The 22831-nt window shown below is 39.1% G+C and overlaps 1 protein-coding gene across 3 annotated transcripts in view; it reads right to left on the reverse strand.

The window, feature by feature from the left end:
- ADGRD1 (adhesion G protein-coupled receptor D1) overlaps positions 1-22831 on the reverse strand; it is a 140521-nt gene that overhangs the window by 30099 nt on the left and 87591 nt on the right. For all 3 annotated transcript variants that reach the window (XM_057414921.1, XM_057414922.1, XM_057414920.1), the window contains 5 exons: positions 19581-19684; positions 16673-16784; positions 10286-10439; positions 3268-3334; positions 2175-2241 (listed from right to left, as the gene is read on the reverse strand). In XM_057414921.1, coding sequence (XP_057270904.1) covers positions 2175-2241; positions 3268-3334; positions 10286-10439; positions 16673-16784; positions 19581-19684 — 504 coding nt within the window. The remainder of the gene's footprint in view (positions 1-2174; positions 2242-3267; positions 3335-10285; positions 10440-16672; positions 16785-19580; positions 19685-22831) is intronic.

Here is a 22831-nt window from a genome sequence, read left to right on the forward strand (position 1 = left end):
AAATAGTGTTTAGCTTCCTTATTTCCCTATAGGCACTAGCACATTTTTCAGCTTGCATATTCAATGCCCAGAGAGAATAATTTGTCAGCTAGCTTGCTGCTATTCTGGGCAGAGCTGGGATTACACTATTTAACAAATTGCTCTACATGGATCAACCTTGTGAGATCACTCCTTCTCAAAATATTTGTATCCCTACAAGAATACAGCTTGAACTGCACAAATGCTGTATATCCTAAGTGAGAGCCAGACAGACAAACCCTTACTTCCACTGGCAAGCAGATACACATGCAAACTGTTGAAGGCTGTGCTCACTCAGGTGAGTAAGCCTTGCACTATTAATCACATATTGTGATTAATACCATGTTTGGAGAGAGCTGGGAAAGACCCGATTGTACTGATTGCATCTCATTTCCTCCTTTGCTGCTAAAGGATGGCCAGAAAGTGAGTGCTAATGTGAGAAGGAGACATTTGAATATTAGGTTATTTTAATTGCTCTCTAATCATCAATATCTAAATATCTTTGAATACAAACTGACATACAGAAAGTACAAGGTACAGGCCAACAAATTAAGTTTGTTGCAACAAAGTCCAGAGCTGTTTAACTAGCTCTAATCCAGTGATCAACATTTCTTATTTACACACATATGTTTTCACTTAGGTAAAATACACCTGCCCTTACTGCACAGGGTCTTTCAAGTGTTGCATTAATAATTTAATTAAAATGTTAACATGAGATAATTTCCATCATCATTATAGCAACTGTATTTTTTTTGCAGTATGCTTACTCAGCCTGGCTTTTCAGGGACAGTATCTTGGGTGGAAGATGCTGGACTGGGCTGGGCTGCAGTATAAAAGAGGCTGACTTCACTCTCTGCCAGGAAAAAGCCAGCCAAGAAGCCACCTTTTGCTTGCCAAATAATTATAGAAATATGGTAAATACTAGCTCTCTATGGATAGCTCCCCTTTCTTCCTTTGGCTTGTGAGCATGATTTATGGGGTTTTTCCATGTAATAAAATTTTGGGAAATTTCTATGTGCTTCCATTGAAATCCTAGCTTTCTTAAGGAAATGCAAGGTACAATCAGTGGCTCCTCTTGATGCTCCTCCATGTAAGTAGTCAGGATCTGACCTTCCTTAAACACCACAGCAGGCACACTCTGGTCTAGATTTGGGCTCATGCCTTTAAAATCTAAGCAAAGCTTTAAAGGCAACCAGTGAGTCTTTTCCATGTTCATATTGTCACTCTGACATTATAACCTGCAGCAAAAATCGTAGACGGCCTGATCAATTAAAGCATTGGAAACAGTGCTGAAGAGGAATAATCTCCCATTTAATCCCTGCAAACACCACTGGCTCCTTAGGTAATCACTGTGATTAGGCTAAAACTCACTGTATTTTAACGTGTGGGCATAATTAAACCGCTGTAGAGCCTTCATGTATTAGCACTGAAGCCATGAACCTGCACCCTCCCCTGGAAAGATGATGTTCATTATAGGTGGCAGAGGCATTTGTGGCAGCCACCTGACCCCAGCAAACTCACCTTCACAGCCCTCCTTGCTCAGCAGGACAAACTGCTGTACCTGACATTGAATCCAAAATCAGAGCGCAAATTCTTTATCACTGTAACAAGACAGGTCTGGAGGAGGCTTGTTACCTCCCCCAGAGCTCACCCCCAAGGTGACAACTCCTTTTTAACCACTGTTTTAACCCATTCCTGCTAGCTGCTGACTGCTTGCAAACTGCAGATGAGCATCTCTACTGAGAGCACTTGCAAAAGCTTCCAACACCAGGGAGGTGGAATTGGCCTTTCAGCTTTTACTGGTGTATATGAAACACAAGCCACAGAGTTTGTTCGTTTGAGGATCTTTCAGAGAATTATTAAAAAGCCCCATATTACTTGGTTCCACACAGTTATTGATGTCCCCAACAGGACTTTTTAACAAGAGGGCTGTCCCAGTATTTTAGGTTGTATTTTTGTCTTGGGATAGTGTGAGAATTAATATGTATATACTAATACACTACTGTGAACACCACAAAAAATTGGGTGAGGAACAAAGTAATTTTGGACCATTCACCTCTGCTGTGTCACTGGCCTGGCATCAGACCTTCAATAAGTTCTGCTGTGAGGCTCACACAGACATGGAACAAGGAAGCAGCAGCTATGGTTTTACCTACCAGAATTACAAACAACGCTGGTGCCACAAAAGCCCAGATTGCTCCATTCTCTAGTGAAAGCCAGCAGCTGCAGAGAAAAATTAGAATGATTTTAGATGGAACACATGGTCAATTAATTAGTAATGCTCTTAATTAAAAGGAAAAAAAAAAGCCTAAGAGAGCATGCAAGAAGACTGATGAATTTTAAAAGCAAGAAACCAGAGCATCAGTAAGAAGCTGCCTTTCCCTTCACACAGGGAATCTGAGGCAGGATCTCACTTTGATTTGGATCTTGCAGAGTCAGTGACAGCTATCTGCCCCAGCACGCCTTCAAATTGCGTTAGGGGCGGAAAGCTGGGAAGAAGGGAAACATTTTATTTGCTATTCATTGTTCCTGTACCCTGTATCACAGGCAGTGATTTCAGTGCCGTGAGCACCGTCATTGTAGCAAGAGACAAAGTGAAGCCCTCTGTGCCCTGCCTGGCTGGTGGCGAGGAAGAGGCTGGGAAACATGCTGTCAGCTTCACAAGTCTTTCTTGCAGCAGTGATGATGTAAGCTAGTTTACCACACACAAAATAACCCTTGCTCCAGATCTTTTGCTTATATTATGGTAGGAAAAAAACCACCTGTGGTGGGTTTGGTTTGTTTTTTTTTTTCAGATAAATTAGAAAGGAGCTTAACTAATTATCAAATTTTTTAACACTATGTGTTTAGGTCTTCAGGTGTTTAACTTCAGTGTTCTTCCAAAGATTATCTTCAATCAAAGGCTACTGCCATCCTATTAGAAGTGTTCCGGCCTGCGCTTTCCTCTGTGCGGGAGGTAGCAGGGTGCTCATGGTGGGAGGCCTGACACCTCTGCAGCAAGAGGGAAAAATAGGCAAAGCATCTCAGGAGCTTTTGTGCATCATCTCAGCAGTGAAAAGCAGACCCGAGGTTTCTAGGTCTAAGAATATGCCTATACAAGAATCGTTCTTTCCAGGCTGCCTGACCAGTTCCTCAGCAGGATCTTGCAGAACTAGTTTAACTACAGGGCCCTAGTTTAACTACAGGGTTTTCTCCCCATCAGATTTTTCATCCTTACTGCACCCAGGGTGAAGACATTTCCATACTCACTTGCCACTTTCTCCATAGCTGTCTAGGGATGCTGATGTAGAAATTACACAAATCACCAGTGGGCAGCCTGCAAAAAAGGCAAAGTCAGGGGCAATATTAGTAACAAAAGTACATCTTCAGTGAACCCTGCAAGGTCAGCTAAATTTTGTATGGGTGACAGAACAGCTCAGAGTAATTTCAGAATTAAGTCTAACTTGACATCTTCCTGCAGCTGATACATGTTTTAATCAATTAATGTCAGAAAAAATGACTTTTCAATAAAGCACTAGTTTAACAGTTAAAATGAATTACTGCTAATTTCACTGAGATTCATAGTCCTTTTCCTGCCTGTTTTTTTGCTCAGGTAATTTCTGTCTCTTGCTATTCAAGCAGCGATATCCTGTGAAGCAATAGCACACTTATTTTAGCCACTTTCCCACAAATAAGCACACCTTGCTCAAGAATTCAAAACTGTCTAGAAAACAAAGTTGAGTTTCTCCCATGGGTGCATGGCTAGCAGGTGGGAGGACAGAAACGATGACAGTTACCTAGAGCATCACATACAGCAGCAGGAGATGCTTATGAAAAGACAGAAGCCAGTTCACATCCCACTCAGATGCCCAACAAAGACTTACTTTAACATAAATATGAAATAGCTCTACAAGATTTCAGTGTTTAAACTAGGCTGTATTTCCAGGTGGGTTTTGACAGTTCCCATGTGCTGCATCCTTGGAGGTGGAGCAGTGCTTTACAGGATCACACCCCAATTACTCAAAGGCAGACAGACAGCTGCAGCCCTGCTGCTGGGGGGCTGCATGCCTCTGGCCCCCGGCTCTGCGGTATCCTGTCGTGCCACTTCAGCACGGCTTTCCTGGCCAGGAGCTCAAAAGGAAGCGAGGTTTTTCTTGCCAACAGTTCTGATTATAGTAAAACCTCATCCTTTTAAACATTAAATGATTGTCTGTTAATTCCTGTATGATTTAATAAAATATGAAGTTTGGCCTTTTATCATCTAACAGAATTTAATACCCAGGTCCCAGAGAGAGTATTAGATATGATAGGTTGTTTTGATTTTCTTTTGAATTCTTCAGGTTTTCTGCATGAGGCTTTTATAAAATTCTCTGACTAGCAATTTCTGCTTAATCTTACCAATATCATCCTCACAAAATTCTGTAAAGTGTTCCTGTACTGGCAGAACTATAATTTTTAGAGAAATATTTTCATTCTTTAATGACTGTGGCTAAAAGCACCTTGTATTTATAAATAGGAAGGATACTCAGTAGTTTAGAAGCAACATCTACAGGCATTGCTTACGTCTTGGACTCCAAAATCCATTCTGCAGGATTAAGTTTAATATCTCCATGAACTTGATTCTGCTCTCCCATGCCTGTCCAAATCAGGAATAACCCCTTAGAAGTAATACTTATGTAAGACCTAAGCAAAGGCAAGATTTTTTACAAGCTCATTTGTCTATTTAAGAGAGGAAATTCCTACACATATCTGAACAAAATCAAGACTACATTCAACAGAGCAATTAAGCACAGACATAAGCTTATCTGCTGAAACTCAGTCTGCCCTGGGTGTGAGAGCTACCTGGATGAAAGGTGCCATGAGTCTGTCCACATTCCCAATCACATCTTTGGTTGCCAGTTGTTGATTGGCACTCTTTGACTTCTGGTTCAAGCTGTCTTCCCAGAGCAGGGAATTTGTCACACAAGCAAAAATACCTGTGCCCAACTAACTCTGCTCTGTACTTCCAGTCTGCCTGCTTTTTCCCCCCAAGTCACATGCTGGCTATTCAAAGGATTTATCATGACATATCAATTTTAAGTGGCAGTGAAGAAGAAAATTAAATACAGAGTTCCTTTGGAAGATAATAAAACTTATGCAGATGAAACACAGAGCTGTCATCTGCACAAAAAAGAGCTGCTAATTCAGTGAGAATAAAATGGTCTGCAGCCTATAGTACAGTTTGCCTTTTCTTTGCATTAACAAGATATTAAATGGATAATGGCAGTGGAGGAAGAATCAAGGTTTTGTAACAGTGAAATTGGAGTATTTTTCCTTTAAGAAACAACCACTCAATAAATTCCATAAAGGTTGAAAAAATACATTTAGCCTAAGGGGATCATAATATTTCATCTGGACTCAGGAATTCATATGGATTATATATTACACACAAATGTAAGTGTGTTTGCTCAAACTTTTGTCTGTAATAATTACGCAAGAGCACTGAAATTTAGTCTACACCCATAATAGGTAATGTTAAAGTGTTGTGCTGACACTGGTTATCATCCAAGGAAGAGTTATGGTTATGGACTTTTACAGTATCTGAATGTTTTCTCAGCAGATGCTACAAACGTGCTCACCGATCCTACCTCAAATCTCTAAATTTATGGTGCAACAGACCATGCTTTCCAGAACACAGATGAAAATGTTCTAGCACACCTTTCTGGCAGCTGATCTGTGGCACTGGTGTCATCCGTGTCTCTGCAGCCCTAGAGCAATACAGCATCATATTTAAATGGGGCAGATCAACCCACATGGAGGCACGTGATGCTGCAGCTCAAGTTCTCCAGGTCCCTAGGCCAGCTAATTTTAAGCTGCCTCCCAAACTCAGCATCAAAGTACAGCCTGCAGAGCAGGCATAAACTCTTAATACCTGGCACAGGAAACCAAATAACACAATCCTTGCTTAGACAAAATTCTCCGAGAACTCAGCCCAAATACATTCAGTATGGTGAAGTCTAAAATGAATGTCAGCTACTCCCTGTTTTCAGCATTATAAACGTCACATCTAATCCATTTGCTTTATGTTTCTGAGGCACTAATGATAAATGAAATTGAAAATGCCTGTAAATCTGAATGTTATATTTTGAAAGCTTCTGCATCTTCTATACATAGCAAAACCCCAGACAGGCCATAGAGACTCTGTGGCAGACAATTCAAAGCAATTTTAGGACATTAATTCTAAAAGGCTAAATATGTCATTTATAGAGAAAGATTAAGCATTAGACACAGATGGAAGTATATTTCCTTCCAATACTGAAAAGATCTACTTTGCCTCATGGAGGAAAGTATATTCTCCAGTTTGTTTTGTAGAAGTTAATTTCCTATGATTTTCTTCTGCTGTGTTATGTTGTACCCATGCAGAAGTCTGGAACTACACCAAGTAACAGCAAATAAAGAAACGTAGCTCTTTTTGACAGCTCAGAACAAAATCTTCATTCTGAGGCAGTCTCTATAGGAAAGGAGATTGTCTGAAATAGGAAAACATGTTAAGGCCAAAGTGCCACAGCAAATGCTCCAGGATCACAAACTCTTATCATCAGTATCCTACAGATGGGTGGGTGGGAAAAGTTTTGCTACAATAATCTGTGTGTATTATGCTGAATCACCAAGGCAACAAAGTATTTTTTTTCCCCTCAATCAATCTCAAGGTGGTTTTAAAGGTATGATATTATCACCTTCCTCTAATTGCTCTTCTTTTGAATTCCTGACAACTGCCGTCTTTGAGGTAATTTTAGCACCCTTGGGACTAAAGATAATAAACAGGAACTTCAATCAACTCTGCACATTTGCTATCCTGCCTCTCTGATTACTGTTAAATTCATTTTACAGGAGTAGTATCTCTCCAAGGATCAGTGATACTCAGTGCAGAGTTCCTTGCCTTATCTCCTCTCATTGCCTCGAGTTTCAACTTGTCATTAATACAGAGGATGGAAGCTTTTACACAGGTACCTACCCCCAGTGCCTCTGCTTAAATAAGAATTATGAGTCTGGGATTTTAAGTTAAGGACTGGGGTCTGCAATTATTCCAGGACCCATGAGATTGCAAAAGTCAAAAGCATTCACACTTCAAAAAGCTAAGAATGAAGAAATGAACTGCCTGTTTTGACTAACATGAAATGCAACATCCTTACCTTCAACTTCTTTCAACCATCTGGTCAGCTAAGCCAAAGTGTAAGAAAACATCGATTTTTATTAGGTACTGGAAAATATATATCTATTATGGTCTCAGGATGGTACAACAATGCTCAGCTTTCTTTTGACAGTTGTATTCAATGCAAACTTACCCTCATTTTAAGGCCAAACAAAGTAATTTTAGGATAAAGCATTTTTAGCCTTTTCCCCCAGCCTTGCAAGACTTGTGTTTAGATGTGGGAAGTTTAGCAATAGATATAACTTCTCACTATTGTCCTTTCATCAAGTTCATGAAGGGACAGCCCAAACGACCCCACAGAAAACGAGCACACACTGCTGCTGAATGCAATACTGACACCTGACCTCTAATTAAACGTTCATAATCATATTCAGTGCCAGTATGCTAACAAAAGAGAAAGTTGGGAGCTGACTAACCTGGGTGTCCTTTTAAGCATTTAAGTAAGGAGCGCTGCTGGCTGGATCTCTCTAAACCCATCATTGTTTAGCAACATCTATTACCAACTGATGAGCATTATACTTGCATTCTAGCCAGTGAGCTGCGGTGCTGTTGACTGAAAGTTGCCCTGATACTTGTCAAGAGATAAACAAGCTGGAATGGAGTTGCCTCGTTACATTACGTCAGTGATGGTTAGACGCACTTGCAGCAATAGCACAATGTCAGATATGATTAAGGAAATTCAAGATTTTAATTCCAATGTAAATACTTGGAGCTATATGGAAAAAATAAAGCAATACAAACTGCTTTCCCAGTGACGTGGTAGATTTACTGGATTTCAGTAAATTTTTTTTTTCTAGTCCTTGTAAGAATATTCATTGGAATGTACTTTCAAAAATTAAAATATTTGGCAAAAAAAGATATTATGCAAAGTTTACACAGAGAAGTGTATTACTGTTACATGGATGATGTCTTCCACTACCTGTCCAAACAGTAGCTTTGCTGTATTTCAGAAACAGAGCTTGTCACCGGGTTTCTTACACAATCCTTGCCAAGAGCAGCATTGCTACAACTGATACAGAAACTTCTGCTGCTGGTACCTCCTGTATTTTGCTCCATACATCTACTGTTGGGCCTGTGGCATTTTCCGCCAAAGCATTATTCAAAATACCACTGAAGAGACTTTTTAGTAACCACATTTAACATCCCATTGGATTATGCATATATAGGCTATGTACACATTGTGCTAATTACTACTAATTGAGTGGTAGCAATCATATTGCAATAAAAAGACGCAAAATGCAACATTTAGTACTAGTCATATCTCAGTCAGATGCCGTGTTTATCCTTGTGCCTTCTAAATCACTTTGTAGATTGCTGCCATTTTACACTAAATAAACCTTACACAAAATGTCAGGAAAAAAAGTGTAAAGGTGCATTGCAGCACATCTAAATCATTAATTTATTTTCATAAGGTAATTAATGATTGATTATAAATTGAGTTAATTAAATCATCTGCTATACGCAAATACCCCAATGAATTAAACACTAGTTCCTAATTATTTTATAAACTGTTGTGTCTTTTTACATAACATTTCTGAAGGAGAAAGAGTTCTCAGGGTCTTATGAGAACGTTTTCTTTAGTTTGAGCCACTTAGATTTGTATTCCATGAGCTCTGGATTAAATAAATCCACAAGAAACCTCTACCACATCAGCAGGTTTATCTACATTTAGCACTCAATCTAAAAGAATCTACAAACCTCCAATGTCTTTAACCCTCTGCCTCTCTGGGTTCTCTTACTTTTAGGTCTGTGTGCATGCAAGAGATGAATTATTCCACTTAGCCTGCTTTGAGTAGTGGTTTTGGAGGAAAAAAAAGGAAAAACAGAAGGGGGAGATATTTTACTCAAGTCTACTGAAAACTCAGCCAAACAGCTTTCAACTGCTTTCAGCACCCGAAGCTTTAAGGTGCATATTGTTGTGATGCAAACTGGCCTTTCCTTAAGAGTAAGCAGGATAAGGACATATGTATGTGATACTCCTGAACTTGTCACAGAGAAACAGTGAGGGCACAGAAGAAAGCTTCTCAGTGTAGCAGATACGTTCACCAGAAGAACGTATCAAATTGCCCTTATAACTTCCAAGAAGATTTCAAACCCAAAGAGAAATGATGTACAGAATAAAAATGTCATATTCAAAAACAGGACAAGGAGGCAGCTGTTGAAATATGTATGTATGTGTATATATATTTATCTAAAAATGTAAACAGCATTAGTGTCACTCAGATCTGCAAGGTGCCAATTGATATTAAATATTCCACTATGACAGCAGTAGGTCTGTATTATTGGTATAATTGGGTTTTATCTTCAAAATTAATTTGTGGGAAGAAAGATAATGCATGTTTTAATGTATTTTGAAATTACCTGTAATTACATAGATACTCCTTTGCTATCTTTTCACATCTCTCCTTTTGACTCAATGTATGAGGTTTTCTTCTAAACGTGGGGTTTGTCAAGCATCACAGCTGTACTTCAGGACAGTAATTGCAAGCTGACTTCCATGTGTTGTGAAGAGTTTGGAACAAAATACTCAGTTTCGACTCCTCAGTAAGTATACAGGTTATGCTTTCATTACTGCATTTAAAAAGCTGTGAATTGCTATCTGTGAGATTCCTGTGTCATAGTGCTACTTTTTTATTCTTAATCATAACTCCGAGGCTCTGTGCAGCTTTTTTCATCTGATGATTTCAAGGCACAAAACATCAACCTATGAAGTCTTATGCTACCCCTGTGCTACTGCGCTGATTTTTTATGTACGATTTGCAGAATACTAGAATAAGCCAGTGTAGTGAGTGAGAACCAAAAAAGGAACGCGCCAGTGCAGTAAGACCTCCCTCCCACACTCCTGCTATTGATTTAGTAATTAAGGATCTGATCTGGCCTAGTGAGGTCATGGAATTTACTGCAGTGGAATTAGGTTTAGAGGCTATAAACTTTAAATTCTGATTATAGTCAGAAAAATTACGCATTTTCTTATCCAACAGACCTACTCTCAATAAGGCTAACTATGGTCATAAGATGACAATTTTACACATGCTTCTGAATATAATCTTGTCCTACTGTAAGAAGAGTTATACCAAGCAGCTAATAAATGCTTACCCCATCCAATTCCATAATAATATAAGTGCTTGCTCTCTTCTGACCCAAATACTTTGATCACCATACTGTAAAGATGAAATCCTTCCACCAGCATCCATGCAAAAGCACTCAGGAAGAAAAAATGAAGGAGAATGGCCAAGATCTTGCAAGGCACCTGAATTAAGAACAAAAGTTAGTATGTTACTTCTTTGTAATGCAGTCACTTTTATTTTTTTTTCTATATACATTTACATGGTAAATGTTAAATCTCTGGAGTAGAACAGGCTTAAAAACAAAGCACTTGAGCATTTCTTTTTTCTAGACTATTTTCAGGTAGCTTCAGAGTAACACAACCTTTTAGCTTTAAACAAAAAAAACAAACAACACAAACCACCCCAAAACCGTTGCCAACCATGGTGTGGAAATCCAAGCTGGTTGTTATTTATAATTGTAGGAGCAATACTCCTACTATAGTCTACAAAAAATTTTAGAATTCAAAACTGAAGGGTCAACATCGTGTTGCTAAGCCTGTAGCAAATACAGCAAAGCAGGAAAGTCAAAGAAGTAGGGATACAGGCATTGTCCTGTACCTTGCTCCCTGCTCTGTTGCATAGTTCATGCCTTGTTTTCTAAAAGGAACTGTAGAAAGTCTATGGATCAGTTAAGCTTGAGCAAAATGGAGATATTTTAAAATGAGGTACCATGTTAAACCTGCTATTTAGTTACACCTTGCCATGTGGTTTTCCTACTTCGTTGCTTACATCAAACATAAGGTAACACATAAATTAAATCTCATTGTACTCCCATGTGTGTCTGTCCTGGTTAAAAAGTCTGTAAAAGTGTCATATGCTCTTCCACCAACAATACAGACATTTCAAGAAATGCTAGCAAACTTTCATTGGTTCTTGGGCCCTAATTGCTCAATAGTAGGTATCTAGTTTGCCCCCGTTTGAATTCCCATTTTCTCAGTTTGATGTACCAGCCTTATATGAAGTCATATTTGGCAAGAATACATCTAGTGATTAAGACTAAGAACTCAAAGATTTCAGATAATTTAAATACTCCTTGATTGTCCTTTATTTGTGCTATCAAGATTCTGGAAATAAGAGCTAATAGAAAAGTTAAAGCAAAAGAATAATACCACCTAGAAAGTGAGCCCACCTGGTGTAAACTAGACCATTTCAATTTAAACTGTAACATACGTTTTGAAGTGCCCCAAAAGAGAAGAATGCCATGACTAAGGCAATGCAGCAAGAAGTAAAAACATCCCCTTGAGTCCTTTTCACACCCACCTCAGTGCTTACTGTGAGCTACAGATAATGCAGTCTGGGCTTAAAACCTGGCTTTTTAGTAAGTTGCTCTTTACAGAGATCTTTACTTTTTTCTCTAAGTCTCCTATCGGCCTACTTGACAAGAACAGGAAAAACTAATCCTTTCTTCTTCCCCACTCCTCAAGTATTCACACAGCACACTCTCCCTGCTAATTGCTTTTCCAGGATGTCTCACCACAAGTGGTTTTGCTCATCGTGCAGTAATTGAACAGATGTGAGTGCCAATGATCTTACCACAAGATAACCTTGTTTGGTTTGTTTTCAGTTAAGGCACATTTTAAACACGCTCTTGGAACAAGTCCCAGCTATATGTGTTTCGCATCTTGCAGCATACTGATGACGGTCATTCTGTTTGGTGGCTGTAACATCCCTTCTGTGACACCTACAGAATTTCAGAGGGGTTGCTTGCATGCCGTCCATGCAAACAGGAAGACCCTTTCTTTCCCCCCTCCAGCATTTCCCTTCCTTGTCAAGTCACAGTCGGGTATCCAGGCAGATGCAGTCTGTGTGCTGAGGAAGCATTACCAGTATGAATCAGTTTGCTGGCCTTCTGCTACACTGGTCTTCAGATGTTAATCATCAGTTCCCTTTGTTGCTTTAGTTTAGCTGCCGTGTGCTAGCATTTTATTCTTTTTTGTTGATGGCTTGGGATTTTGTGTACTAATGAAAATTAAAATGTTGGGACTTGCTCATCTAACAAAAATTAAAGCTTTCCCATAGCTTCCCACTGGTAGTCAGCTAGTTCTGTGCTACTGCAAGGACATTCTAATGCAAATCCACTGTAACTAAATGTATTAAAAAGCAATAACTTTGGTTTTAATTCATGTATGTGAGATCTGTAAGTGTTGTAGTATTTTGCAGTTTTTGGTGACATATAACTAAACCAGATTTGCTTATTGAAAAAAAATGTAAAAAACCTTTCCTGTTAATTTTATAAGGCTCTGATATCCATTTTAATGCCTTTTGATTTGTACTAGAAGATTATTCCATGAAAATATAAATGCAACATAAAGCTGACTTACAAGCTAGTTCTGTCAAATAGATACTTTCCAATTTTTAGGTAGCCAAACAATAGGAATTGCAAAACAGCAGAAAAATAAAACACTGTGTAGTAGGAGACTGTCCTATAAATAATTTTGTATAATAGAGATTTCCAGATTTTTTTTACAGAAGATCCATAGCAAAGGTGCTACTCATTCTGTATTTGTGCCTTAATTACTTTGAAGATATTCTTAAATGACAGGATTGCCTTCTTGAAAAAGGCATTGAAAAGATGAGATTTTACATATTACAAATACGCAGAGCTCCCTTGCTGTGTCATATGATGCACACTACTTTTAGCAGACTGCCTGTAAAAAGACAGATCTCATTACTGTTACTCTTACATCTGACTACTACTGAGTCTGTGGAAATAGAAAAATCAGTCCAGCCAGCAGCAAGGCACATCATGTTATAGTTGTTGAGAAAGTAAAGCAGACTCTCAGAAAAGCCTCTCAGAAAATAGGAGTCACTTGTTTACTGAGGACAGTCTTAAAACAGATAGGTAAATTTGCATACATTCAACTTCTAATAGTGTTCTCAAGTGGCAATCTTACTGCATTATACAGAACCCTTCTGAAAATGCCCTTCCCTGCAATCTATATGCTGCCTAGATACAATCTTGAATTTATGCATGCACATATCATAAACAAAAGTAGCTCACTTCATCTCCCTATTTCAAAGTAGTTTAAGCAATGCAATGCAGGAGTACTGAGTGAGAAACAGCTCAATACACTGATGCAGAACTTCAAATAGTGGACACATTTTCTAGTTGTGCTGGAAAAACCAATGCTGCCTAACACATTCTACTTCAATTTCCATTTTCCTATGTCTAAATAATACTTTCTCCCACAAACATGCACTCAGGTCTTTGGAAGGCTTTATTAGCCTGAAGAAATGTTGATCATTAATTATTTTAAAAAATGGACAAGTCTGTTTAGCATTCTGTTAAAAACAGTAGACTCTCTAATCTATAGCAGAGAGTAACTAGGCAGCAAAACCTTCTGAAGAAAGAAATCCATCTGATGCTGAAAGTCTAAGGGAAGTCGTAAGACTGGAACATGGACAGCAAATATATCTTAGGGACTTGTCAGTGTAGGAAGAAAATGCTGTGTGTGAAGAGACTTGCTTTGTCTAGTAAGAAGATACTGTAGTTTCAGGAATAATTGCCTTCCTGGAATATACCATGATCATTTAGGACTACTGGGTTAGCACTAATGATGTTAGGTATCAAAGGCCAGCTTTCAAAAATAAAAAGGGTTTGGATGTATTATAAGGACAAAATTCCTATTTGTGGCTATAAGAGTTTTGTGGTTAAAAATGACTCCTACTCTACAAAAGGAAAATTGCTGCAATATAAATTCTAAGTTATTAAATAATACATTTGAAATTACCAGCGGAACGCTGTATACCGTATCTGGAATCAAAAACTAAATAACCCTAGAGATGGTGATGGGAAACAATGGAGCATCTAAAGGCAGTGATGCAAGAAAGTGGTACCAGTTCAGGGCCTGTTTCCACAGTGCTGTTCCCTGTTTCATTGTATCTCCTCACACAAACTGGTACCACTTGTCCTCTTCTCAAGCAAGGGCACTTATATCAGTTTAGCACTAGATACACTAGAAGTCTCTTTGGCAGAAGCAGAATACTAACAAATTTACACCTTCTAGTGTAAATACAGTCTCCCTATTTTTGTAAAATACCATTTAGCAGTCCAATTAAAGCAGCATTTAAAGGTATTAAAACTGATGTCAGAACTAGTGAGAACAGAGCATGCAGAAGGTAAGGACATGAGACTAATAAAAGGATGAATCACAAGATCCCTGATCCCAAGATGTTAAAACAATAAAAAGTGTAGCAGACAGTATGTAGCTCATTCTTTTCAGCTTTAAGATCTTTACAGTATTGTGGCCTACAATTACTTCTGTTACAGGAGAGAGGGCTGAAATATCCATGGAGTCTGGTTTTGAAGTGTTTCACTTAGTACACAATTTTTATAACCCCTTGGATCCAAGTTTTCTGCAGACAAGTGTTTCACTTCAGAAAGCTTGTGCTATAAAACAAGTCTTGCTTTCTGGGTGCTGCTGTTTCAATTTAACTTTAAATTTAATTTTACTTTCAATTTAAGTAAGTCTTGAATAGGTTTAAGATAAATTAAAATATGCACCTGTTAAACTGTAACTTCAATGTATGTGAGCATTCCACTAGCTTAACTAAACAAGCAGGACATCTCTGTGTGGACAAGGGATATGATAAATGTAAGTGGACACTGGGACATATCTCTGGGGAACATGGGCTCCACCTACACCCAACTAGTATTTCACAGTATTTTAGAAGACTGGAGGTGATGCAGGCCCTGAAAAAGTGTGAAGTGGCTTTTACATGTTATCTGAAGTGACTGATGAAAAAAGAAAACCTGAGAATAAAACACCCTGTTATGCTAAGTGAATGTTTTCTTGCCCTCAAGTCTATGTACTTTCTAAACAGATTTAGCTCTATACTTGGAGAGGATTATTTTAATGCCTGGTTTCCATTGTCTTCAGTTTCAAGTAGTATCTTTTGCTGCTCTCCATTGTCTCCATTTCATTTCCATATAAACCATTCCCTAGCATTTTCTCCCTTGCACATGATCTTACTCATTCAGGGCCTACCTGAATGTTAAATAGCAAAAAAGCATGAACTTAGTTCTACAAAGTGCTTTTAGATCGTCATGTAAAAATAGCCTATGTAAAACCAGCCATTACTGTTATTTATAAACATAACAGAAGCTCAAGGGATCCGATCTGAGCTGAAAATAAATTTAAGGACTTGTATTGGCAAAATGAAGAGTATGCAAACCTCATTTATTGTACTGATAATAAAAAGAAACAAAAATAATGGAAACTGCTCACTGTTTGTGAAAAGTCAGATGGAGCAATAGCTGGTCACCAAAGGAGCCAGGTTTTGATCATTACAAAAACAAGCACCCTGGAAGATTATTTTAAAATCAGGTTTTCTTTCTTCTTTTTGCAGGTGGGACTTTCCATCAACAGACCTTATGTTACTTTAAATAACATTTTTTAAACATAACGGCGGAAACAAACTGGATTTACTAGTACGTAATACTGTTAGCATGGCATATTTGTCTTAATCTAACCCAGCTGGTTGAGATGCCAGTTTTAATGGTACTCTGAATAAGGAATTCCCACCACATCCATAAAATCAATCTGTAATTTCAAGTTCTGATATATGTGATCTATACATGCATAGTGTTTCAGTACCACATAAGCAACAGTAAGGTATTTGTCATTTGTTCAAATGGTTGCCTTAGATGCCAAGAGAAGCATATACACTTTTTACAGTACTGAGGATCTCAGATTAAACTCTTACATGGAAGTAATGCTCTGGCTAATTAAGCAGTAGCTCCTATTACCTTTCTCACTGACTCAAATAAACATGAATGATATTTTAAAATAATCTACATCTCTAGAGCAGAGATCATGATAACAGATCTGCTCTTCAGAAAAACAGCGTATTCTACCACACAAAATTTCATGTACAAAAACCACAAAGGCTTTCTGGTTTGCCCTCCAAGAAAGCAAAATAAATTGCCACAGTTACATCAGGAAGCTCATTACCTTCCAACAAGAGTAAGATAACTTTTTAATGTGGAAAAAAAAGGCAAACTGTACCATAGCAGAGAACAATTAAAAAAACCCTACAAGTACCCCTCCCCACACCAAACCAAAACTGTAACAAAAATACAAATACCCTACCTAAATACAAAATTCATACTATTTTCTTCACTGTAAGGATTTTGATGGTGATATGATGGGTGTGTATCTCTTTCAGTTGCAAACATCCAGACATGGCCAGATACCATGATAACACTATTTGGCTGCACAGAAGGCTGTATCCAGTGTTGCAGGATATAATTTTTGGCTAAGACACATTAAAAATAGGAGATGTCACTTGCAAGACAATTTCTTGCATGTGGCATGAGGCATTCGTTCCATGAAGATGCCTTGCAAAACCGACTATCGTTCTTTTTAGGACTTACTGTTCCAGGGCTGAACTGAAAGCTGGTGAGAAGCAGGATCTGAGCCACCAAGACAGCAAAGGAGAGGTTAGCATGGATATGATAGCGCTGGTTGCGGATGGTGCTGACGGACCTAGCAGAAGATAGAACGATACATGAATAAAATAATATTCAAGAAGCACAAATGTATTTATGAGTTATCAGCAAGCATTTTTATTGGTTTTTGGTCATTCATTTTGGTGGAGGTTATCGTGATGTCTTTTGAGCACACCTTCCACCAGGATGGAGTGGTACCTAACAGGTTTATTTGATTCCGTGATACTCTCCTGCCATTCTAAAGACAGCAGAAAGCCTGATTTACATGTTAATTAGCTCTGCTGATGACTTGTGATAGATACTAACAAAGGGCTTGATCCTGAATGGTGCTGTACTGTCAAGGAAGTCAGATATACACCTCACAGAAAGAACAGTCTCGCACCATCTAGTCCATACTGTGCCAAAGTTTCTGGTTTTATTTTGTTGGTATTTGCCTGCATTAAAAATAAGGGAATGTGAAAAGACATTGGTTACAATTATGACTTTACTATTATCAGCTTCTGAGCACAGGAACTATCGCTGCTGATGCAGATGGGCAGTGCCTATCTTGACAGAGACCTGACCTTGATTACAACATCATGTGCACATATCTCTCTTGGCTTTGCAAAAAGCAGCTGGAAAGCTGACAAGAACATGCTTTCCTGGGAGCCTTCTGAGCTCATGTTTCTGTTCTCATCCAGAAATGGGAAGTGGAAAACAAACAAAAATATTTATCTGAACATTATGGGCCTTTTGCATAATTTTATTCTTCACTTTAAAAAAAAAACAGTACTAGTGATAACAGGTTTTCTATTTCAATCCATACTGCCTGCCAGGCCCTACCATGAGCTTCCATCATTCCAGAAGACCTGGGCTGTTTGGCTGTGTGAACAGCAAGCAGTACTTCCTCCACACAACAGTACATGCTCCCATCTTTTTGTTGTATCACACTGGATAGGGATGACTTTTGCAACCACTGGAGACACGTCGTGCATGTCCCCTGCAGCAGGGTGACACAGGCTGGACAGTGCAGACAGTTGTGTTCTGTCAGTGTAGCTCTTCCAGCACAACTGTAGCCAGTTCTCCATTAGAAGGGAGTAAAGAGGAAAACAACAAGAAGTACTGATGTCCAGAAAGTAATGCAAAGAGACAGGCTATGCTGCCTGGTGCCAGTGACTTTCTAATAAGGCACTTCATGTAGCTGCAAACTGGAACATTGTTACCCTGAAGGCAAGCAGGACTGCCCTCCTGGGAAGTGGCTGTCATTGCCAGTACACAGGGTAGCAAAGAACTTGCCAGATTCCTCTCCACTTACCTCATTGTCATCTAACACTACATTGCAAAATTTCACTTCAGCTGTCTAACGAGGCCCTGCTCTCCAGTGAAAACCTAGTCAAATTATTTTTAATTGGCAGTTTGAATGATCCTATATGTAGGTAGGGTGCTTAACCCGGTGACAGTCAAGCTCTCTTTCCAAGTCTTCCGCTTGCCTCTAGTTTCTTGAGGAGTTTTCAGCCCTGCTCCAGCAATACCATCTCCATTTGCTCCCTTTGCCTTTCTAAACATTATAACACCCAGTTTTGCACTCAGACAAAAATGGAGCAGATAATTCCACTTAGCCTAAACGTGCCAACAGCGCAATGCCAGATAGGCAGAAGTGGGGCTTATTTAGAGTGAATTTTGCCATGGCTATGCACTTAATCCAAGTATGACCAACACAGGTCTTGAGACTTGGAAATAATATGAGTTTTGGAACAAACAAACACTGCAATCAGTTTACTGGGTTCCAGCAAGTCCTTTTTCCTAGAAACTGGCCTCTTAGCAGGATGTCCAAAAGACATGCTTAGGCATAGAAATCACAACTCAAACTCTTGAGCAAGAAGAACATGATTTAGTGTGCAAAAGGAGACAAGAATCCCATTCCTCGCTGTGCTCCCAGTCTGCCGTGCAACCTCAGACAAGTTACTTCACCCTTTGTCAGGTTTTCTGGTTTTTATTTAGACAGAAACCTCTATGAACGCTTTTTCAAAAATGTTTGTATCAAGCCTAGCTGGGCCTCAGACTCAGTTTTCACTACTGAAACAGAGAGGCATAAAGACCCCTAAGTGCGCTGCGGCAGAAAACCTTTCCAGTGAGAGATGCCTTGAAAGGTCTGCAATGATACAAGCAGGAGGCTTCAGAGGATTTAAATGTAAATCATGGAATGAATTTCACACTGGCTATGATGTCCTTCATCCTACTAAAGTAGCACATCAGAAAACTTACCTAACAGAGAACAGCAAGGTACTTGAAAAGAAATACGGGTTATATGACGTAATTGTGTACAACCTGTATGAAACTAAAGTGGGTCAGCTAATGCCTACCAAGCTTTCCTTTCTGGGTATACCTTTATAAACACACTACTGCCTTACAGACAAAACAGCTGAAAAGCAGAAGTACCAATTGCACACAGCAAGCAATCCAAAGATGTATGTAGGGGGTAAGAAGAGGGAGTGATCCAGCAGTCCCTGTTCATATGGTGTTTGCAGTGAGCTCCAGACCAAGCCCTCCTAAAGCCTCCTTGCAAGATTCTTGAACTACAGCAAAACATTAGGAGTTTAGAGAACTTCTAAAGATCCCTCATAGGATGGAAATGGCTTACTATATAAAGATCACCTATTTCAGGAAATGAAAGTAATTTAGAAATAACCAACCAACTGTAACAAAATACATGTGCAGAATCTAATTAAGTGGTAGAATTAATAGCCATTGTTTTATCCTGAGCAACGGCAGGGATCCCAACCAGTGGCCTGAAATGCACTGCTGGCTCTCTGCATAACAGTTATTCAGCAGATATTAAGTTAAAATTACTCACGACAATATAGCAAATGTGACCAGCGTGATCGTCAAGCAGAAGATGGACAGAGCACACCCAACGTAAGTGATGGAGGAGAGGGCCACCTGGTGTTCTCTCGTTAGCTGTACACAAAGGGAAAAAAACCCACAAAATAAAAGCTGTTAATTGATTTATTACACTACAGGACCACAGGTCAGCCCCCCCTGCATATAGCAGTTCCTTCTCCATCTGCCCATATATGCACTTATATTCACAATTATTCGCTGCATTTCTAACACAGGAAATTAAGAGCCAACTCAGCCACACAGCCAGAGCGTCTACATGCCACTGGCATTTTGGTTCTCTCTTATTTCATTAATCAGGATTTCCTCGGAATAAGTTGGTCTCTCTGCTGCTGTGATATTATCAAGCTGAGATTAGAGCAGTTTATTGGCTGAACAAAAGATGTCAGCAATGAGATCTTTCACAACTCACAGGGCACTTTGCTAATGCTCTCATGCTGCAATAATTTACATCACTGTGCAAATACCAGAAGTGCTTCACAGCAGTGAGAACTGACAAACTAAGATAACCCATAAATCACAGGCCATTTATAGCCCACTTGTTTTGTTTAAAGTGTCATGTTTTTGGTGCCTGTTGAAGGAGCTGGGCTGACATCTACAGAATGGAAGACCACAGAAAAGACCCAGCATGGGCAGAGTGTAAGCTTCTTGTCTCAGCCTCTGCTTATATCTACAAGCACCTTTTGTAGAAGTAATTCAGTTTTCATGAACGTTTCATCTGCATAGTGCCCACCACTAGGATCTATGTTACAACCTGGACAGATTTGGGGCAGGGTCAGGGGATAGGACGCAGTGTGCTTTGAATATTCATCTTCAATTAATCAGAAAGTCTGCTTTAATTTTCCATGCAAGTTCTCATAAAAGAATGACAAAAAAGCCACACCCAAACAAAGGGAGCCAGGCAGTATTAATGCATAATAAGGAGAACAGAGATAGGCAGGAAAAGTTTCGTCACCTCAGAAGAATTTTCAGACATTTTTCCTGAGTTGAATCTGGATGGAATTGACATTTTCATAAACTGAACATTAAAAAAAGAAGTGTTCAATCAAAATGCTCTAATGTTGTTGGTTTTATTTCAGCGTATCTGCTATAAATTAAATTCATAGCCGAAACCTCCCTCAAAAGATATATTTATTATGAAAAATACTGAAAGGAAAAATGTATCTTCCAATTTTTTTTTTACAGTAACTCTAATAAAAAGTAATCTTTTCTCGTTGTTTTGGATTTTCTATTATTTTACACACACAATAAAAATTCCCCCCTAAACAATTCCATTAATCAAATCCAACCATTTCTAGCAATAAACATCCCATTAAAATTCCTTTTAAAGGACAGAAATGACATGCCATGTAGTATGAGGAAAAAAATCTTTTCAATTATAGACAAAACTGATGTGTTGTAAATATACATTTTCCTGGTAATTATCTGCCAATGGTACCAGCTCACATGCAGGAAGTTTTACAGCAGAATATGGACTGTGGCTCGCTCAGCAATCAGAACTACTAAGCGATGCACCAGCAGCACTGAAAGACAACTGTTGCTATGGTGTTATAGTTCCTAGGAAATATGATGCAGCTCTTCAGTATTTTTTCTCTTTCAGCCAAACTCACATTTCTTTTCCCTGACTTGGATAGCATCAATTACAGAAAAAGTGTTCTGTGTGCTGGACCAGCTTAAAAGGTCCATATAATTTCCACAAAAGAGTTCCCATCACCCCTCATTCCCTAGAGATCCCCGAAACAGGAATAATTTGTGTGGTAAATTGTGCAGTTTCAAAGTTATTTCCTCATCAGAGATATTCAAGTCCAAAACGCACGGACCTTATTTCCTGATTTCTCCCATACACATCCCTTTCTCCTGTGACAGGTGGCTTGTAGTTCTACAGAAGGAGGAGGGAAGCAGAGGAAGCTTTTCCAGCTTCAAGTCACTCTGAAATCAGTTATTTCTCAGCAGTTCAAAGCTTTCTTTCACTCCTTTAGCCCTCAACATATGCACCCAGAAAATGTTCCCTACAGAGGTCAAAGCTCCGCAGTACTCATTTAGATTTACACTGGTCTATTACAGTGTTTGCACTGGCAAACACGGGCAAGATCTCCAAAGGAAAGTTAATGCTTTACTACCATATACAAGTACGAAAAATACAGGGGATCCATCTCATGGAAATGGGCAAAATTCAAAGCCTTTGGGGTTTTCTTCCCATAACAATCCAATAGAAGACAACAATCACACAAACAACTTTTTTCTGACTAATTTCTGTCATAACTAAAATGCCTCTAAGAATGTCTTTCTCTGGTTTTTAGCTCAGTCTTCCTCCAGAAACCCCTGCAGGGCAAGACAACACATCCATCAGGTTCTCCCAAGTGGAGCCTGTATTACTTAGAAATGGAAAAGGGGGGGGGGAAACCCAGCCCTCTAATCAACAATATGCAGAAGATTCATTCAAATCTAAAATAACCTACATGGGTTCCCACAACTATGAACTCAAGAAATGGCTCTTGCTATGGTAAACACAACCAAAATCTGATGATGCTGAAGCAATTTGTTTTACTAAGGAAAAGATGGATCCTGCAACAGCTGTCATGTTGGAGGGCACGAGAGAGTGGTCCCTGTTCACCACGGCTCCAGCCAGTGAAATCATCTCCTTTCTGCAGGTGATGGGAATTGTGGAGGGAAGGATACAGCATGAAAAGAAGGCCTGGAATGATTTCCAGGGGGTGGAGCCTCATTTTTAAATACAGGTATATGGTGCAAGAGAGAAGAGAACCTGTATTTATAATATCAGGTCTCAGTACTAAGTTCCCACAACCCGTTACAGGCCAGCTGGATGTTGTGTGCCTATGTTCACACTGTAAGGGTTAACAGGCATGCAGGTTTTTAGAAATACCTAGCTTGTCAAAGCATCTGATATGAGCTGATTTCATCTTCTCTCAGCTTTTCTTTTTGAAAACTGGAATATGAGACAGTAATTAGGTATGATCTTGTAGTCATCACAAAAATGCTAATCAAGCTGAAATGCTATTACTAAAGAAAACAGCATTAGAAAGTACCAAATAAAACACTGAGCAATCTGTGAAGTAGTCCCATGAGCCAGATTCTCACACTTGTTCCAATCTATATTAAATTACTCTTCTAGAAGGTTTTGCTTCTTTGAGTTTAGATGGTCTCTTACTCTGCAGTAAGCTGAAAAGCAGGGAAACGAGCTCATGG

This window comes from Pezoporus wallicus, unplaced genomic scaffold (assembly GCF_028554395.1).
Source record: "Pezoporus wallicus isolate ANWC-B61680 ecotype Strahan unplaced genomic scaffold, APGP_CSIRO_Pwel_v1 contig_8047, whole genome shotgun sequence".
Taxonomy (NCBI): Eukaryota; Metazoa; Chordata; class Aves; order Psittaciformes; family Psittacidae; genus Pezoporus; species Pezoporus wallicus.